Consider the following 17,135-nt stretch of genomic DNA (forward strand, 5'->3'; position numbering starts at 1 on the left):
ATTGCTTTTGTGTGTGGAATCACCTCACACTCAATGGGTTAAGAACTGGCATTCACCAGGCCAAAACAACTTGTGGCCCTTAGTTTTCCTGCAGATAAACATCAGTTCACAACTAAAAAGGACCATTGTTGCCAAAATCCTATGATCAATTTCAATTATTTGCTAGGGATTACTTGTCTTCACATTTAGTTACTTTTTCCATGGTACTTTCAGTCAGAAGAAGCTCCGAAAGCAGCTGACAGATCAATAATAAAATAATACAATCAGGGTTATCATCAAAAAGAGAAAACTTGAAAGGAGTAGGAATTGAAAAGCAGGAGGGGTGACAGTAATCTGAAGCACTAATTCTTAAAAGAGCTGCATGGAATACATAAGATTTCAATGAGACATGGAGCCAAAGCAGCTGGTGTCTCAGCTGAGCCAGTGGAGTGGAACTACACCCATCTATTTGTAAACCTGTAGTTTAATACCAGATAAACATGCACTGGTCTGCAGCTGAACATTACAAGGTACTTGCCCTGTTCTCTTCATGGACCATCAGAACAGCTGCAAGTGGAGAGATGCTTGAACAACAGTATAGCCAATATAGTAAACAGGATTAACTTTTCCAGAGTTTAAAAACATTTAATTATCAATTTCATTGAAAATAATCATTTAGAAAATTTTATTTAAAAGTTTGGCAATTACAGAGCCTTTACAACTGAAAGGATCTGCATCTAAGAACTCAAACTTCAAATGAACAAGTTTATTTCCATGTTCTCCTTAAGCAGATTTCCAATTTATGTTGGATGTGTCACTGAAAACTACAGCAATTACAATTACAGGTACACATTCAATATATTATTGCTCAAGATTTTTAAAATATAGAATTTGAACTTATGCAGACTGTCATTGTGTGTTATGGTGTGAATAAAGAATAATTATAAATTCATAATTCTAGCCAGAAATACAACAGCTATGTATACAAACATAATCAAGCAAAAGAACTTTAGCGTTACCTTTATAATGCAAGAATATGGAAACAGTTCAATACAGATATTCTCCACTGAAAGATTTTCAAAGACAACCAACAAAAGCTTCATTATATCTGGACAGCGGTTTCTTTTTAACAGATGTGCACTTGCTGCTCCTTTTCGCTTTGAAAACTGGAGAGCTCAGAAAACCAGTGTCTGTAAAAGGGTCTCCCCTTCTGAGCTTCCTGTCAGAAGACATTCACCAAAAGGAGAAAAATCCAACATTAAAATTTTTTGCAAATATTATACAGCTCTTACTTAACTTGTCATAACAAATTTAAGAAACTACGTGAGGTTGTGTTCTGTCTTCACAATAAAGTTTATAAAGTGAATATACTATTAGCTTCTGAAAGAAACCGATCATAACCAAAGATACTGACCTTCTGATACTTGGTTCCTTGTAGCTAACAAAAAGAGTACACGTGCGTCGGCTGTAAGAGGTATTTTTTACTTCAGTATTCAGAGGTGGGTGAGAAGCTCTAGTTTGGTTAGATGATGATGATGCAAGGTTGGTAATATTGCCAAGATGGAGACGACATTTTGGAAGAACCACAGATGGTTCATCTGTTGAAAGAATTATTCATCTCTTTTATTCCCACTGTCCTTTAAAGAAGCCTGTCCATTACCTTAGTTTAAGACTATGACAGACCATTCCAGCGTCTCCTGTCTCACCTCGCCTGCTTCTCTTGGGGTGGGGTCTGGTAGCAACCCCCCTAACTTAAGCTTCAGAAAATCCCGTAACTCCTGTGTCTTCACTCTCTCATACTCCCGCAGCCTCTTCAGCTCTCTCTTACGCTTCCACAACTCCAGTTCGACCTCAAACCGTCACTCTGCCTGACTACTTATACCCTCTTCCCAGACTGACAGCTCCTGCTCCTCCCTCTTCTGACTCCTGCTCTCCTCTACCAGACATATTTCAAATTTCCCACCTCGCTCTGTTCTCGCCCCTCCATGGTCAAGTTCTCCTTTAGGTCCACCTCTACATTGGCACCTTCTGGCTTCCTTACTCCCTCTCCGCCCTCTTTCTCGTGGGATGGCACACTCTCTCCAGGACCTCTTTCACAACAGTATTACCTTTTTTAAGGTTGCGATTTTCAGAATTCTTGTTGCATTCTTTGTCCTTGTCCATTTTGGTGTGAGCCAAACGGACACGCGCAGCAACCATCATGGCAACATCAGGAGTGCTGTTTCTTCTACCGACAGATGCGCTACTTTGTTCCATATTTTCACAGTTACTATGTTCTGTAATTTTGCAAGTACCTACAAAATATAGCCATTGTATTGGTGTACTGATTTTTAATAATCTATTAATAGCTGGCATTCTGCTTCCAAGCATAAAGTTTTGTTACCATGGCACACAGCTATTGGTATGCATTTATCCAAGTTCATTTTTAAGTTTAATCTAGTGGCCACCAGATTTTATGGTAACATTTCCACAACAGATTCATGGGTTATACTACACTTTATTTACCCTCCTTTACAAATTGTCAGTTTGTTTTAAGAGATACATGCAATCCATAGATACTGTTAGATAGATAAGTTCTGGAAGTTCAAGGCAAGGCAGCTCCAAAGATGAAAGCAGAAATGGGTCCTAACACATGAAGTTGCAAAATGAGATGGGGTTTTCTTCTATATTAAACATTAACAGGTTAACAGCTTAATAAATCAGAAACAACCCAGAACTAGCAAACTAATGTAAGCATGTCAAATTCTGGCCAGTAGTTGCTGGAGCATTCTGTTTCATTTCCCAGCTGGAAAAACCTTGTGGTCAAGCTAGCTGCATGTTCTAGGAGGGGGCCAAGGAAGGAAAAAATAATGTCCAACCATTAACAAGAAAAAGGCTAGGACTGTAGCACAGTGCATGATGGCCATGTGTCCTGCAATCACAGAGGGCAGCCCTCCTTCTGAAGAAAAGTCTTTTATTTTAAACAAGTCTGGTTTAAAGGTAAGAGAACCATAAAATGGAGAAGCAGAGGCCATGAAAAGTCAGCCCCTAGATAGAATACTAAGCAGAAGGAATGTGCCATTCAGACTTCTTCAACTTTTAAGTCCCAGAATTCTCCATTTTGGGAGTTCCACCTGACAGACCTACACATATAGATATTTAAGTTTTTCTCACCTGGAGAAAAGGTCTGGCTAACTCTGGCCTAGGTCATGAAGCCTTCAAGCCAGGCCTTTTCTCCAGGTGAGCAAAATTTAGGTGTCTGTAGGTATGGGTATGTAAAGTAGAACTCCCAGAGGCAGAATTCTGAGAGTCATACATAGTACAAACAATCCAAATGGAACATCCTTACTAAACAGCCACAATGGCCACCTGGTTCCAGTTCTTCCCACTATTGATATGTATTATACTTCTCTATAAACATGAATATTTTTCCTAAATTAGGATTTACAAATATAAACGGGCACCTAAAAATGTTAGCAAATTTGCCTCCCCACCCGCCCTTCCCTTTTCTTGTGATTCTACCCTAGGAACACCCTACCTGGCCTCCCTATCAGAGTGACACCTGAGTGAGAAGTGATGGATGGCAACTACCCTGAGATAATAGCTAATAGAAAGAAAAAGTCTCAAACATTATTTCCCACTGTTCTGTTTTACATGAATAATCACTTTCCAGTGGCCTTTTAGAAGTAACAGCTGATTAAGGATATCCTATTACAGAAAATATGTGCTGCAAGTTCAAAAGCAGGATAGTAAAATTAGGAAACAGAACAGCTCTTTTGCTGGCAATTCTGACTTGAGACTTAAAACTATTGCTGAGATTTGGTTGCTTACTGTAGTAAGTTGCACAAGAGTAGAGCCATATAAATCAATGGAACTTGAGAAGGTAATTCACCAAATCCATACTCATTCAATGGGCTTCCTCTAGTGCGACACAAAGCAACAGGATTTCAGTGAATATTTCTAACCTAAAAATACTGTAGAAACCACAAGTATTCACATACAACAGATACAATTTCTTCAAAGGATAGCAATAAACAGGACTTACTTGCAACAGTTTCCTCATCAAAATGCTTCTCTGATTGGCTAATATTCCTGTTTCTCTCATTGGTGCTGTTATCATGTTGCTTGCACTCAGTCCTTCTCAGTTGCCGTCTTGTGTGTTTTGGGCTTACATCAGTTTTACAGGTCAAGCTGTTTTTGGATTTTGATTTCCTGGTATAAGGTATGTAGAGACTGTCATCGGAGTCTTCTTCTGAAATGAATGATTCACTACTACCAGGTTCTGTTTCTTGTATGCAACTTTCGTCAACAGTGTTATTTTCATTTTCTTTGTTTTGTCGGAAAGGTGTAATATGGATGCTTTCCTCACGCACAAAGTCATAAGCATCGCTACAACCAACTGATGTATCTATTTTTTCTTCTGAACAGTGTTCATTGTGGCTTCTCTTTTTTTTGGATCTTGACCGGGACCGTTTGTTTCCATTTTTCTTAATTTCTAGTTTTCTCTTCAGACCTCTCTCTCTTTGTGTTTTAGAACCTCCAGCAATTTTAAAATCAGTTTGCTTTGTGACTGCTGCCAAGGTACTTGAATCAGTCAGCATATTCGAATGTTCCAGAGTTTGATCAGTGTTCATGTCACATATGTTCTCTTGACAAATATTGGTTTCTTCATATTTTTCATTCCTTTCCTCTACATCTTTCTCAGATCCGGTTTTATCTAGCACACAAAGATCCTTTATCTGCTGAATTACTCCCGTATTATTAGACACAGACAGCTCATTCTGGCCTTTGATCACTAAACAGCGACGACGGATAGATATGCTTTTTGGTAAGCCACTACCAACTTGCCTATCTGTTTCATTTAACGAAGGATACCTGTTCTCACAGTTCAGATGATCATCCTGAGAACTAGGAGGCCAACCTAGGAATTTAAAACAATATGCATCAATGCCAACTGGTACTGGGTCTAAAACATGTTAATTTGTCACCCATTTTTGTAAGGAAGATTTACAACACGTGTCTTGGAAATCCCCTACACATTTCCACAGTGATTAATCAAAGTTAGTAGAAAAGCATGAAGTAGTGTTAGAAATGACAAATAGTTAATACAGTTTGCTGAATGGTCTCTTAGAACAATTATGAGTACTGTCCCATAATACAGTGGTGCCTCGCTTACCAATCGCTCTGTTGAGCGACAAAACCGCATACCGACGCTGTTTTTGCGATCACAAAAGCGATCACTTTACGATGTTTCCTATGGGGAAAAATCGCTTTGCGATGATCATGCGGAAGCAATCACCGCAAAGTGCCCATTTTAACAGCTGATCGGCGGTTCCAAAATGGCCGCCGCAAAAACAAAATGGCCGCCACTGTTTTGCCTTGCTCTAGAGGCATCCAAAATGGCTGCCGCTATGGAGGAATTTCACTTAAGGTGAGTTTCTAAGCCCACAGGAGCATATTAAACGTGTTTTAATACTTTCCTATAGGCTTTTTAAAATCACTTAGCGATTAAATCGCTTAGCGACGTTTTTCCTGCAATGAATTAATGTCGCTAAGTGAGGCACCACTGTACAGCAAACAGTATGTATGTATGAAAAACCCTCTTTCCTACTTTGCCTTTGCAGTGCATAAAAACAGAGTACAGTACTGTTTGTATTTTCTACACAAGTTAATCCTTTCACCTCTATGCATACACTCCAATGCACAATTAACTTGCTTTAAGTAGACAGGAAGGTATAAAACTGACCTCCAAATACTCCCAATAACTTGATGTCCTGCACAGATTACACAGAACAGGGAAAAGAACTATCCTCTATGGGAAACTTGTGAGCTTGTAAATTGAATACAATTTATTTATGACTGCATACTGCTACATTTAACTTGATTAAATAAAAAACACTAGCAAAACAGATGCAGTTGTGGCAAGTGTCAACAACAAGGAAAGAGCTACAAAATTAATCTGCAAGCACAGACAAGATACAGGAATATGGGGGATCTGATATTTAACTATCAGAAATAAACACTGATGTGAACAAGCAATCCAGTATAAAGTATTTTCTGAAGTAAGAAAATGGGATCTAAGCTGAATAAAAGATAAGTGAGAACATCCAATAGGTGCAACATTTAATCTGGAAAATCAGAAATAAAGCATTAATTATGACTCTAAAGATAAGTGAGAACTGGAAGACAGAAAGAACCCACAATAATGGTAATGGCTTTTTTAAAATGCTGGCTTACTATAACTGAGCTGCTGCATACCGATCCTCCTCCTGCCAATGGGTATGGCCAAACAAACTAAAGTTCTCAATGACCATAGTTTATGCTTGAATCCTGGGATCTGTAGGTAATGTCCCCATTATTGCCCAAGAGACCATATAGAAGCGCAATCAGGAACGACTGAAAACTGGAAAAAGGCACTTCCACTGATGCTTGACACATTTCCTATGCTTAGAATCCAAAAACTAAGTTTAGACTACCCCAAAGTAGATTTTTAAAAAAGTTACATCATCATCAGATCTCTGTGCCACATTATAATCTGCTTTTTAAAACTCCCTCAGATTCAAAAGAGGTTTATGGGTTGAGAAACAGAAATTAAAAGCCTTCTGTATCTGGAAAACAAGCCTCATCAAATTCAACGAGACTTAGTTCTTACATAACATTCCAATGTAAACTGCAATCAGTCATATCCTCCTATAGATTTCCAGTCAATCTCTCACTATAGCTGTATGTTTAACCCACATTTCAGAACCTTAAATGTACTGCTACCTACCTATATTTCTTTGAGATGTTTCTAGTGGAGGTGTATTTTCAACACCCTGTCAAGAATCAGATACAAAAGATGAGTAATTTTTATCAACATTAACCTGCATTTTGATTCTAAATATTTTATCTTATTTACTTACATCAGCAGCAAGAACATGCCTTAGCAAAGTCCTAAAGAAAACAATTGGAGTAGTCAGAATTATTTTAAGACAGAAAATTCTCATATAACACTTTTTAATGAGCGCATTCCAAATGAAAGCATGTTCTACAATTCCCCAAATATTATTTCAAAAATTAAATGTGAACACCATAAACTTTATCAATATTAACCAGAAATATGCCTTTAAGATACTGGGCAGAAAACTACTGAATAATTTCATGTGCATAAAGGCTGATGATATCATCAGCTTCAGACTTTAACCTTTAATTTAGAGTTTCCTATTCCATGTTTCTGCACTTCAGGTTCTGAAGTTCCCCAGGGATCCCTTTCAACTTGAGGAAGCCTTTGAGAGCCTTTGAAGGGGAGCCTCTGCTGTCCATAAATCCCCACCACTACACTGGGACCAGGAGCACTAATTTTGGGATACTAAATCCTTCCCCCATCCCTAGGCTCTCAAAAGCTTCCCAAGATTTAAAGTTTTTCCTGAGGAGCCTTGTAACTTGAGAAGGGGGAAGAGTAGGAAACTTTAAATTTCATCATCTGCCATTATATGCACAAAGTTGTGCAACAGGATTCCAGCTGTTAAGTATTGACTTGTTGATCTTTTTTCAACTGCAAATCAAATTAGCACTTATTTTTAGATGAGGAAAAAAAATCTAGTTTGCACAACAACTTGTGGTCTAAAAAAGATGCCAAATTCAAGGATATTGTCGACAACTGTAAAATGCACATGGTTCTATAGAATCACCTGGTGATTTTTCTCTATTCCCGAGAAAACACAGTTCTAATAAGATGTTGGACTAAAGAGCCTAACTCTAACTGTTCGTGCCAGCTAGAATACATCCACTATACCAGAGGTCCCCAACCCCCGGTCCACAGCCTGGTGCCGGTCTGTGGGCTTCCTGGAACTGGGTCGTGGAGACAGATCTTCAGTCCCTACGCATGCATGAGGGGTGTGTCATGCTTGTGGGTGGGCGTGTTGCGTTTGCGCACATGCACACAGGGGTGACACACCCACCCACAAGCATGGGGATGCCCCCGCCACTGATGGAGCCCACAGCCCCCAACCGGTCTGCGATCCCAAAAAGGTTGGGGACCACTGCACTAAACCATCCTGTTAACTCCTATTCCAGGTATGACTGGACTGAGGCTATTGCACTGCACTGAAATCACACTTTCTGAACCACAGGAACATCTGAGTTCAAAACTGCCAAACATTTTGTTTAGCAGATTTTTCAGTTCTGTTCATGCCATTCTGATATAGAGTATATGAAGATACTTAAGCAGCTGAGAGTATGGAAAACTTTCCACCATTTTAGATTTGGCACTATCATATATTTTTTGCTCAAGTATTTACTTAACATATCATGGACTGTAGTTTTCAGTACATATGCTACATTTCAATTTGTCACAATGAAAGAATACAGGAGGTTTTCAACATATAAGGTAACCGGGGGTCAGTGGTTTATAGCAGTAGAGCCAAATACTGGTGCATACTGCTTGATCGCTTCCACTTGATTCCTCTTGCAAACAGGTGTAGCTAATTTTGGTCCTTCTGACTATGGTTTTTTTAAGCATGACACGCAAATGGGAACTCTGTTTTGTCTCTCCCTGATAAGCAAGAATAATCATCACAAGTTGTTCTTGGTTTGTGGCTCTAGACTAGATCCAACTGAAAATCCCACCTAGACCATATCCACTAAAAGGATCTTTGTTAAGTCAACACTTACGTAAGTCTCTCTAACTGAAATGCTCAACCGTAACTGGAACCAATAACCCTGTCTTGTCTGAGGAGACAAGTCAGATTTCTCAGCTTACATGTCACACTAAACAAACTCCAGATGGAAGGTACATAGCTTGTTAGCTGCTCTTGTTTGAAATGTGAAAAACACAGAGCCTGCACTAGCATGCTAACTTCTTCACAGTAACCCAGTTCACAATACAGTGGGGTCTCGACTTACAAACTTAATCCGTATTGAAAGGCAGTTCTCAAGTTGAAAAGTTCTTAAGTCGAATCTGCATTTCCCATAGGAATGCATTGAAAACCATTTAATCCGTATCTGCTCTTTTCGTCCATAGAAACTAATGGGAAGCTGCTATTCCGCCTTCTGCCACTAGAGGGGGATAATTTTTTTCTTTTTTCCTTTTGACCTAAGATGACTTAGCTTTAAAAAAAGGAAAAAGAGTTCATAACTCGAATCTAAGTTCGTAAGTCGAGTCCATATATTCCTATGAGAGCGGTTCGTAAGTCGAAACGTTCATATGTCAAGCCGTTCGTAAGTCGAGACCCCACTGTAATTCATGTTTTGAGGTGGTCAACTAAGTTAATGTAAACAACTTTCAGTCGGCAGAAAAAGTCTACTTATAACTTGTTACAATATAAAAAATTATCTTCTTGGTACAAATTTCAGAATTTTTGTCTTGAAAGGACAAAACAAGAGTAAATATACGGAATAAACTTACAGAGAATCTTGATTTCTTGATCTACTGGAATCATATTCTTCAAGGTGTGAGAAATTTGGAGACTGGCTCTGTAAAAATTGAAAATATTGCCCAGTCATAATACTGAATGAACTATACATAATAAATATACGTAAGGCACATGTCTGAAAATGGAGTAGGGCATTAGTTTCTCACCAGCTATCTGTGAGGCTGGAAGTTAATATGCTTCTGGTAATAGTGATCAAGGGGAAATTAAGTCCCCTTACTAAGGAGTGTCATGAAGAATACACACAGAAATTCATAGCTTGGTACTGTGGAAACACAAAACTGCCAAATCACAAGCATCTTCTAGTGCAGTTCAACAGATTGGAAAAATACCCCACAGCCAGAGGCCATTTTTGCACAGAGGATTCTAAGAGCTGTATGTAAGTAAAAAAAGTTAGCCTTGCAACTGATATGCTGCAAAGTGCCCTCTTGTACGTCATCAGCTTTCCTCTCACCCTGATAACATCTCAGTGACACAGCCTGTTACCCTCCATACCACCTCATGCCCTGTTGGTATTTTTTTAGCAATTTTTGTTCTGTTACCATATTTTGAAATGTGGCTATAAAACTATGACATCAGACACTGAAAGACACACAACATATAGCCAGAATAATTTTTGTTCTGTTACCATATTTTGAAATGTGGCTATAAAACTATGACATCAGACACTGAAAGACACACAACATATAGCCAGAATAATCAAAACCTACTCTTAGTAGAAGAACTTGGGTTATGCAAATAAAAAACATGGCATAGAGAGAAAATAGAGAACCATGCATCCAGGAATCAAATGGACATCGCTATGCTGGGATTTAACATGACTTGTCATGTAAAAAAAATCAACAGAATTTTATTAAACTTAGGCAACAACTGAGTTGTCTAAAAGCAAGACTCACCAAATCTGTGGTACTCTGATCATTTGCCAGACCAAGAAGGTTTCCTGCATTGCGCAAATCTTGAAAAACTTTCAAAATAATCTTCTTCAAAGCCACTAATTTAGTCTAATTAAGAATGAGAGTGTTGTAAATATACAGAGGAATTAAATGCCCACTTAGCATGTTTATCTTCAGAAGACTTGTTCAGACATAAAACCAAACATAAAATAGCAGGGTTTTTAAAAATTGTATATATTTCCTACTACCAGGAATCACACTCATTTGGTGTATCATTCCCATCAATCTTAGACAGCATACTCAAAAGTGAGGGATTATGAAAGCTGTACTCCTATAACATCTGGAAGGCCAGCATTGCCTACACCTGCTTTAACACCTCCTTTAATGGATGAGCACCTCAAAGAAGCTCTGGGATGTATTGCTCTTTAAGGATAACCTTTGAAAGACATTTTAAGTTGGACCACAAGTCTTGATTAGTCCATCAGTCAACTAAACTGAACAAACTAAAACTTTTGCAGATGTAATCAGTGGTAGTAAGGATCTGATCCTTTTTACTTTTCCAGCTACTATTGTTGTGTTTAATGACAGATAATCTCATCTCTTCTGAGAGATCTCAGAGGTCCACCAAGTAACCACTGATATGTGTGCATTTGTACACATGCAAAGATTGTACAGAAGCATGGAACTAGCTGCTATCAATATGATAACAAATATGCCTCCTTTTAATCTCATACAGGTCATACAGTTTCAGTACTTATTCAGCATATTACCTTAATAATGCACTTGAAAGGGATATTTTAATCTCCCCAGATACATCTCCTGTTTATGAATATACACTTACAGACTTATAACAAAGTTCCCTCTATTACAGTCACCTGTACACTAGTAAAAAATACCCCCAAATTTCAGCCACATGACCGTCACTGTTCTTTGTATGTTAATACAAACAAAATAAAACAAATACCAGACAAAAATTATCCCAACAAATCTGATTTTTGCACTGGAGCAATTATTTCTTCTAACCAATGTAACAGCTGAGGTGGGGTGGGGATATGCTATCCACAACAAGAAAAACTGAAATGACAAACTGAAATGACACTGAAGTGCTCTGGTTGTGAGCAGGTTGGCCAACTCTGGCCTGCCATCTGGGGACAGCAAGTTGGAATTCAGTGAAACAGAAAAATACACCAGTCTAGACCACAGTATAAATTTTATTACAGCTTAATCCACCTAATGTTTTCTCACTCTGGCAAACTTTTCTATTCCGATATACTAGAATTTTCAGTGAGGCAGAAAAATATCGCAATATCAATACTGTAAGGTTTTTTATGTGACTGAATGAGATCAACTGAAATATGATTGAAGGTAATTTTAATGATTGTCACAAAGATTTGTAGAACCTTATCAAATATTTGTTCTTCTGCAATACATTTCCCCCTATAGGGCAGGTATATATGTAAAACACCAGTTTAAAAAAAGTACCTCATCATGTCTTTGTCCTTGTTGCGTTTCCAGCTTTCGTTGCAGGACAAACACCTGAAACTTCAGGTGTTGATATTCTCTCTTTAAATGCAGGATAATATCTTGTGCTTCCTTCAGTTTCCTCTTTTCCTCTTCTAAAGCCAGGGCTAATGCTCGATTGTTCACTTGGCAGCTTTTCAGCTGTGTAAAAGAGTTGTCTGGGAAAAAACTGGAGAGAGTTAATACCTAAAATTCCTTTTTCTGGGAAAATCTCAATAGAATATTATTTACCTGTAATTTTACCCTTTGTAGTTAAGACTTGGTTAGCTTTGCCCAGCTTTGACCATTTCTTATTTCTCTTCTCTTTCATTCGTTCTTTTATATCTTCCAGGCTGTCTTTAAATGATTTTTTCAAGCACCTTTCTCTAGCCATATTGCTCCTTAAAGAATACAAGAACAATTTATTATGGTTTCAAACATGTATTTAAAAAGTCTTCCCTGATTTTACTATGAATATTTGTGGCTTGACCCATGTTCCGCTTCAGAAATACTTGTTTGCAATAACACAGTATTATTTTTACTTTAAAATGCTACTGAGAAGAGTAATCAGGAAAGTGTGTTATTTTCTTAATTACTACTTATCAATATATTATCTTAAAATCAGAATAGGAGTGATCATTTTATATGAACCAGTAGTCTTAGATATTTTGCTACCTATACGTTGTTAAACTAATGTAAAAAAAAAACATTAGCAATCATGTAACTAAAATCCCTTTACAAACTGACAGATTGTTGTTGCATTTTCGAAAGCTTTCACGGCTGGGATCCAATGGTTGTTGTAGGTTTTCCGGGCTGTCTGGCCATGTTCTTGAGGTTTTTCTTCCTAACGTTTTGCCAGTCTCTGTGTCCGGCATCTTCAGAGGATAGGAGTCAAAATTCTGTCTGTGCTTTGGTGGGATAGTTGAGTATTTATAGCTGTAGGATCAGCCTTTTGTCCTTTTTCAGGAGATTGGGTGATCAGCGTGTTTTTTGTTATGGGTGTATTGTTGTGATAAGGGGGAGAGATGATCTGTCACTATGATTGATGGCTGTTGTTAGCTGGTCTTTTGTGTGCAGTGATCAATGGTCCTTGTAGCTGGGTAGAGTTCGCTGACCTTTTGCAGGCTGTGTTTTTCAGTACTGGGAGCCAGGCTTTGATGGGTTTTAGACTTTCTTCTTTTTCTTTAGACATTCTTTTTTGTTGAAGCTCTGCCAGTGTTTGTGGATTTCAACGGCTTCCCTGTGCAGTCTAACATAACGATTGCTGGTGCTGTCCAGTACTTCTGTGTTTTGAATTAGAATGTCATGTCCAGCATGTTTTAGGGCATGTTCAGCTACTGCCAATTTTTCCAGTTGTTTTAGTCTGCAGTGTTTCTCATGTTCTTTGATTCTGATGTGAATGCTGCGTTTTGTGATTCCAATATATACCTGGCCACAACTGCAAGTTATCTCGTATACTCTTGCAGTAGTGACAGATTGCTGTTAGATATTAACTATGAGATGCCAATCCCATAGGCACGAAGTTCGTGAATCTTATGGTGATATTCTTTGAGTACTTGCGACTTTACACTGTGTTGATACTTTTCACTGAATTAGTCACTATCATAGGTAAGTAATGTAGGTCAGCGCAAATGTGCTAAAATCAGCACAAATACGTAAACACTCACAGTGATGTATGAAATTGACCTACATTGTCCAAATGGAAATTTCAGAAAACTTCTGAACGAATAATTCAGTACAAGAAACAATGGAGAAGCATGAGGACCACCACAACGGTGGAACACCTATACACAGAATAGCTATGGATTGGCTTCAATTGTGCAGCAGTGGTCAGGGGAGGGGAGATATGTGGTGATAAAAACTAAGCATTCAGACCACTAAAAGGAATTCTGGAAGAAACTCTTCTGACTTTCTACAACTAATTAACAGGGCATGTAATTAATAACAGGCTCAAGCTATAGGAAGTCAGATTTAGGCTGAATATCAGAAAAATGTCTTAACTCTTAGAGCAATACAACAATAGAACAAAGGTGATGAGCACTCCAACACTGGAAGCATTCAAAAGAAAACTGGACAACCATTTCTCAAATACGCTTTGATTTGTATTTCTGCATTGAGCAGGGGTTGGACCAGATGGCCTTGTAAGAACCTTCCAACTCCATTATTCTATAATCATAATTCCTATACAATCCCTTATCGAAACCTCACTTTATTATTCCTCTGAACTAAAAGAGTAGAAAGGTGAGAGTAGAAGAAAACTGCCAATCACATATGCTTGAGAGAGAGAGAGAGAGAGAGAGAGAGAGAGAGAGAGAGAGAGGCAGGGCAGTGCTCCGCTTACACGGAACGCCCTACTTGTTTGGGAAACGGCTCCGGTCCCAATCCCCTCCCGTGTGTGTGTGGGAGGGGGAAAACCAGCTGAGAGACAAGCCACATCCCGCCAGGTCCCAAGGAGCCTCTCCGCGGAGCAACCCCCTTCGCCTTCGCCTCCCCTCCAAAACAACAAAGGGCCTCGAACCTAGAAAGCACCCTTTTGCGGTCGCGGGCGTCCCTCTTTCGGAGTCCTCTGAGGCCTGGGCATTCGCTTCAAATGCGCCGGCGCAAAAAAAAAAAAAAAAAGCGCGCGAGAACGAGTCCACCCAAGCCGCTAACGGCGGCGGCGGCGGCGGCGAGAGAACGGCTGCTCTTGTTTATCCTTCCCTCCCGTCTTGTTCCCCATCCGTTCGAAATTCTCCGCTGCGCCTCCTGATTGGCTGGCTGTGCTGCCGGAGAACGGAAGTGTAACGACGATCCAGAATGCGCACGCGCACTTCTCTTCCTTCCCTCTTGCAGGTGCTGCTCTATTGGTTCTTCCCTCGGCGTTGCACTTTCTGAACCGCCTGTCAGTTCCAGCACCATCCAGTTCCCGAACCGCCACGTTCTGATTGGTGGTTTATTTAGGTATCCGCTTTGCTTTTCAGCGACGTACATAAGTTTGTCCTCCGTGCTGCATAATCTCATTCAAACAAAAGCGTCTGCGCGAACCTGAAATTGTTTGCTACCTTCAAGGTTCATTTTATACCACTTTTTTGTTTGTATTCCAGTTCACATATGAAAGCGTTTATTTCTTTTAAACATTCAATATTCAAAGCAAGCTGCACATTATCTAAAAATAACGAAGAGAGTAGGAATGGCATGTTCAAAATATTGAATAGATGTAATTACGGCAGTTGTAAAACGATATTTTAGTTTTAGGAAGCAAAGAACTTCTTAAAGAACTTAGTCTTAAAACAGGCATTAAAAGGAAGTCCACGCTAGCGTTCAGTTTCCTTCTTGCAAACTAAATACCCAGATGTTTTCCTGTGTAAAGGCTTGCGTTTGTTGCCAGGAGAAGGATATTGCTTCAACGACGCTTTGTAACCGAGACATTGAAGCCGTTCCATTCTTTGGGCAACAATGGCGCAAGCCGTGCTGCCTTGTTATAGTTCCTGAAACACGCGAGCCAAAGAACAAAATAACGAAAGGCCGTTGGGTTGGTTCGGAAAAAAGGAACGCCAACAGCAGTTTGGCAGTGGTGTTGTGAAAACCGCAGGTGGAGTGAGGAGATACCGCGCAACGTCCTGAAACAGTCTGCTTCCATAAATTTATTTTTCCTTCCGAAAAATCGTTGCAGAAAGCGATACTGAACCAACTTCATCGTTCTTTAACAAGTCCTTCGCCTCCTAAAACTAAAATATTTTACAGCTGCCGTAATTAGATCTATTAAATATTTTTAACATGGCATTCTTACTCTCTCTTCGTTACTCTTAAATAATGTGCAAGTTCCTTTGATTATTGGATGTTTAAAAGAAATAAAAGCTTTCATATGTGACCTGTCATGCAAACAAACAAAAGAGTGGTGTGAAATGAACCCTGGAGGTCGCAGACAGTTTTAGGTTAGCGCAGATACTTTAGTTGTTTTGAGGATTTTATACATCACGGAGCACAAACTTGTGTATGTCTACTCAGAAGCAGCGCCTGCTGATTTCGAGGTGATCTTAAATAAGTGGCTATGGGATTGTAGCGATTTTTTAATACTATAGAATTCTGTTGGAACTGTTTAACATTTCTGTTACATTTCCGTGTATTCAAAGAACTCAGATAGATAGTTCGATTTTATTACAGTCAATGGTCAATGTCCACAAAATCCATGTAGCCATATAAAGTAGTTTAGATTGAATGGGAAGAAATGCAATGCAGCTGTTTTATAGAGCACACCATAGAAGAAGACACCATTTAGTTGTCATTGAACTTCTATGTCTTTTTATTTTGTGTGCTCTTGCCTCATGAAAGGAAGTGGCATACAATGGATGGGGAGTACTTCTAAGAGAATGCCCTCTTTAGGGATTTTGTAGAATTGTGTCTTGTAGCACAGTTTGTACTCAGTCATATTGTGTACCACTCTTGTGTAAGTTAACCTACAAAACACCTGTGCAACTGTCTCAGCCTATTTTTAAGTCTATGTTATCAGTAACCCCTGTTTAGATTTTCTGGGGAAACTTGCTGACTTGTCTTACCTATGGTTGTAATCCAATATACTACTGTACTCATTTAACAGTAAGGCTGCTGTGCTATCAATCTATCTGCACACACAGATACTTACCTTGGAGTAAGCACCATTAAACTAAATGGAGCTTGTTGACAGATATGCACAGATTGTACTGTAAATTCCATTGTACTTGATGAGATTAACATTGAAAATGTTTAAAGACCACTATGATTACAATGAAAACCTGGAAAAAAATCTGTATTTGAATTGGTGCACGACTTTGCCAAAAATCCCATTTGGCAAATAAGATGCAAAATAGGCAGTCAAGATGTGCATGCACAACAGTGACGCAAAAGCACTGGCTATCTATTAGCATCATTTAGTTTTACTCTACAGATCATACTTTAGTTGGGCAAAATATTCCGTGTTGGTTGTGACTAGCTGAGCCTTCTAACAATTTTAACAGGTACAAAAGATTCTTTTAGAATCAAGAGAACTGCAGTAGTGTAACTGACACTAGATTATGAGCTACTGGTGGACTAAAGGATCAATGCTAATCTGAAATAAAAACCCATCAAACAGAATATTCAGACTTATTTCTAAATATTCAAGCAAACAAGGGGGCGACACAGAATACTCAAGCCCTCTATCAGGGAATGGCGGTGTGTGATCAGGTTCGTTAAAATGTTTAGGCAAATCCTCATCTTGTAAATGAAATGACAATAAAGGAGTATCACTAAACAAATCTTTTTTAACTACATTCAGTTGTTGATTCTTAATTATATCGCTATTAACATAAAACGATAACTTTTCGGGCGAATAATTCTACAACAAAGGTACTGACTTCTTCAACGGTTCTTCTAACAA

The 17,135-nt window shown here is 38.9% G+C and overlaps 1 protein-coding gene across 1 annotated transcript; it reads right to left on the reverse strand.

Annotated features, from left to right (window-relative positions):
• Positions 1 to 603: 603 nt before the first annotated feature.
• SGO1 (shugoshin 1) lies at positions 604 to 14,546 on the reverse strand. Its single transcript, XM_020807409.3, has 11 exons — positions 14,280 to 14,546; positions 12,014 to 12,162; positions 11,744 to 11,940; positions 10,265 to 10,369; positions 9,344 to 9,411; positions 6,861 to 6,891; positions 6,728 to 6,773; positions 4,004 to 4,879; positions 2,088 to 2,273; positions 1,394 to 1,577; positions 604 to 1,198 (listed from the first exon to the last, which is right to left on the reverse strand). The coding sequence occupies exons 2-11, from the start codon at positions 12,153 to 12,155 to the stop codon at positions 1,057 to 1,059; spliced, it is 1,977 nt and encodes a 658-aa protein (XP_020663068.3). The 5' UTR covers positions 12,156 to 12,162; positions 14,280 to 14,546; the 3' UTR covers positions 604 to 1,056.
• Positions 14,547 to 17,135: the final 2,589 nt, after the last annotated feature.

Source organism: Pogona vitticeps, chromosome 6 (genome assembly GCF_051106095.1).
Source record: "Pogona vitticeps strain Pit_001003342236 chromosome 6, PviZW2.1, whole genome shotgun sequence".
Classification (NCBI taxonomy): domain Eukaryota; kingdom Metazoa; phylum Chordata; class Lepidosauria; order Squamata; family Agamidae; genus Pogona; species Pogona vitticeps.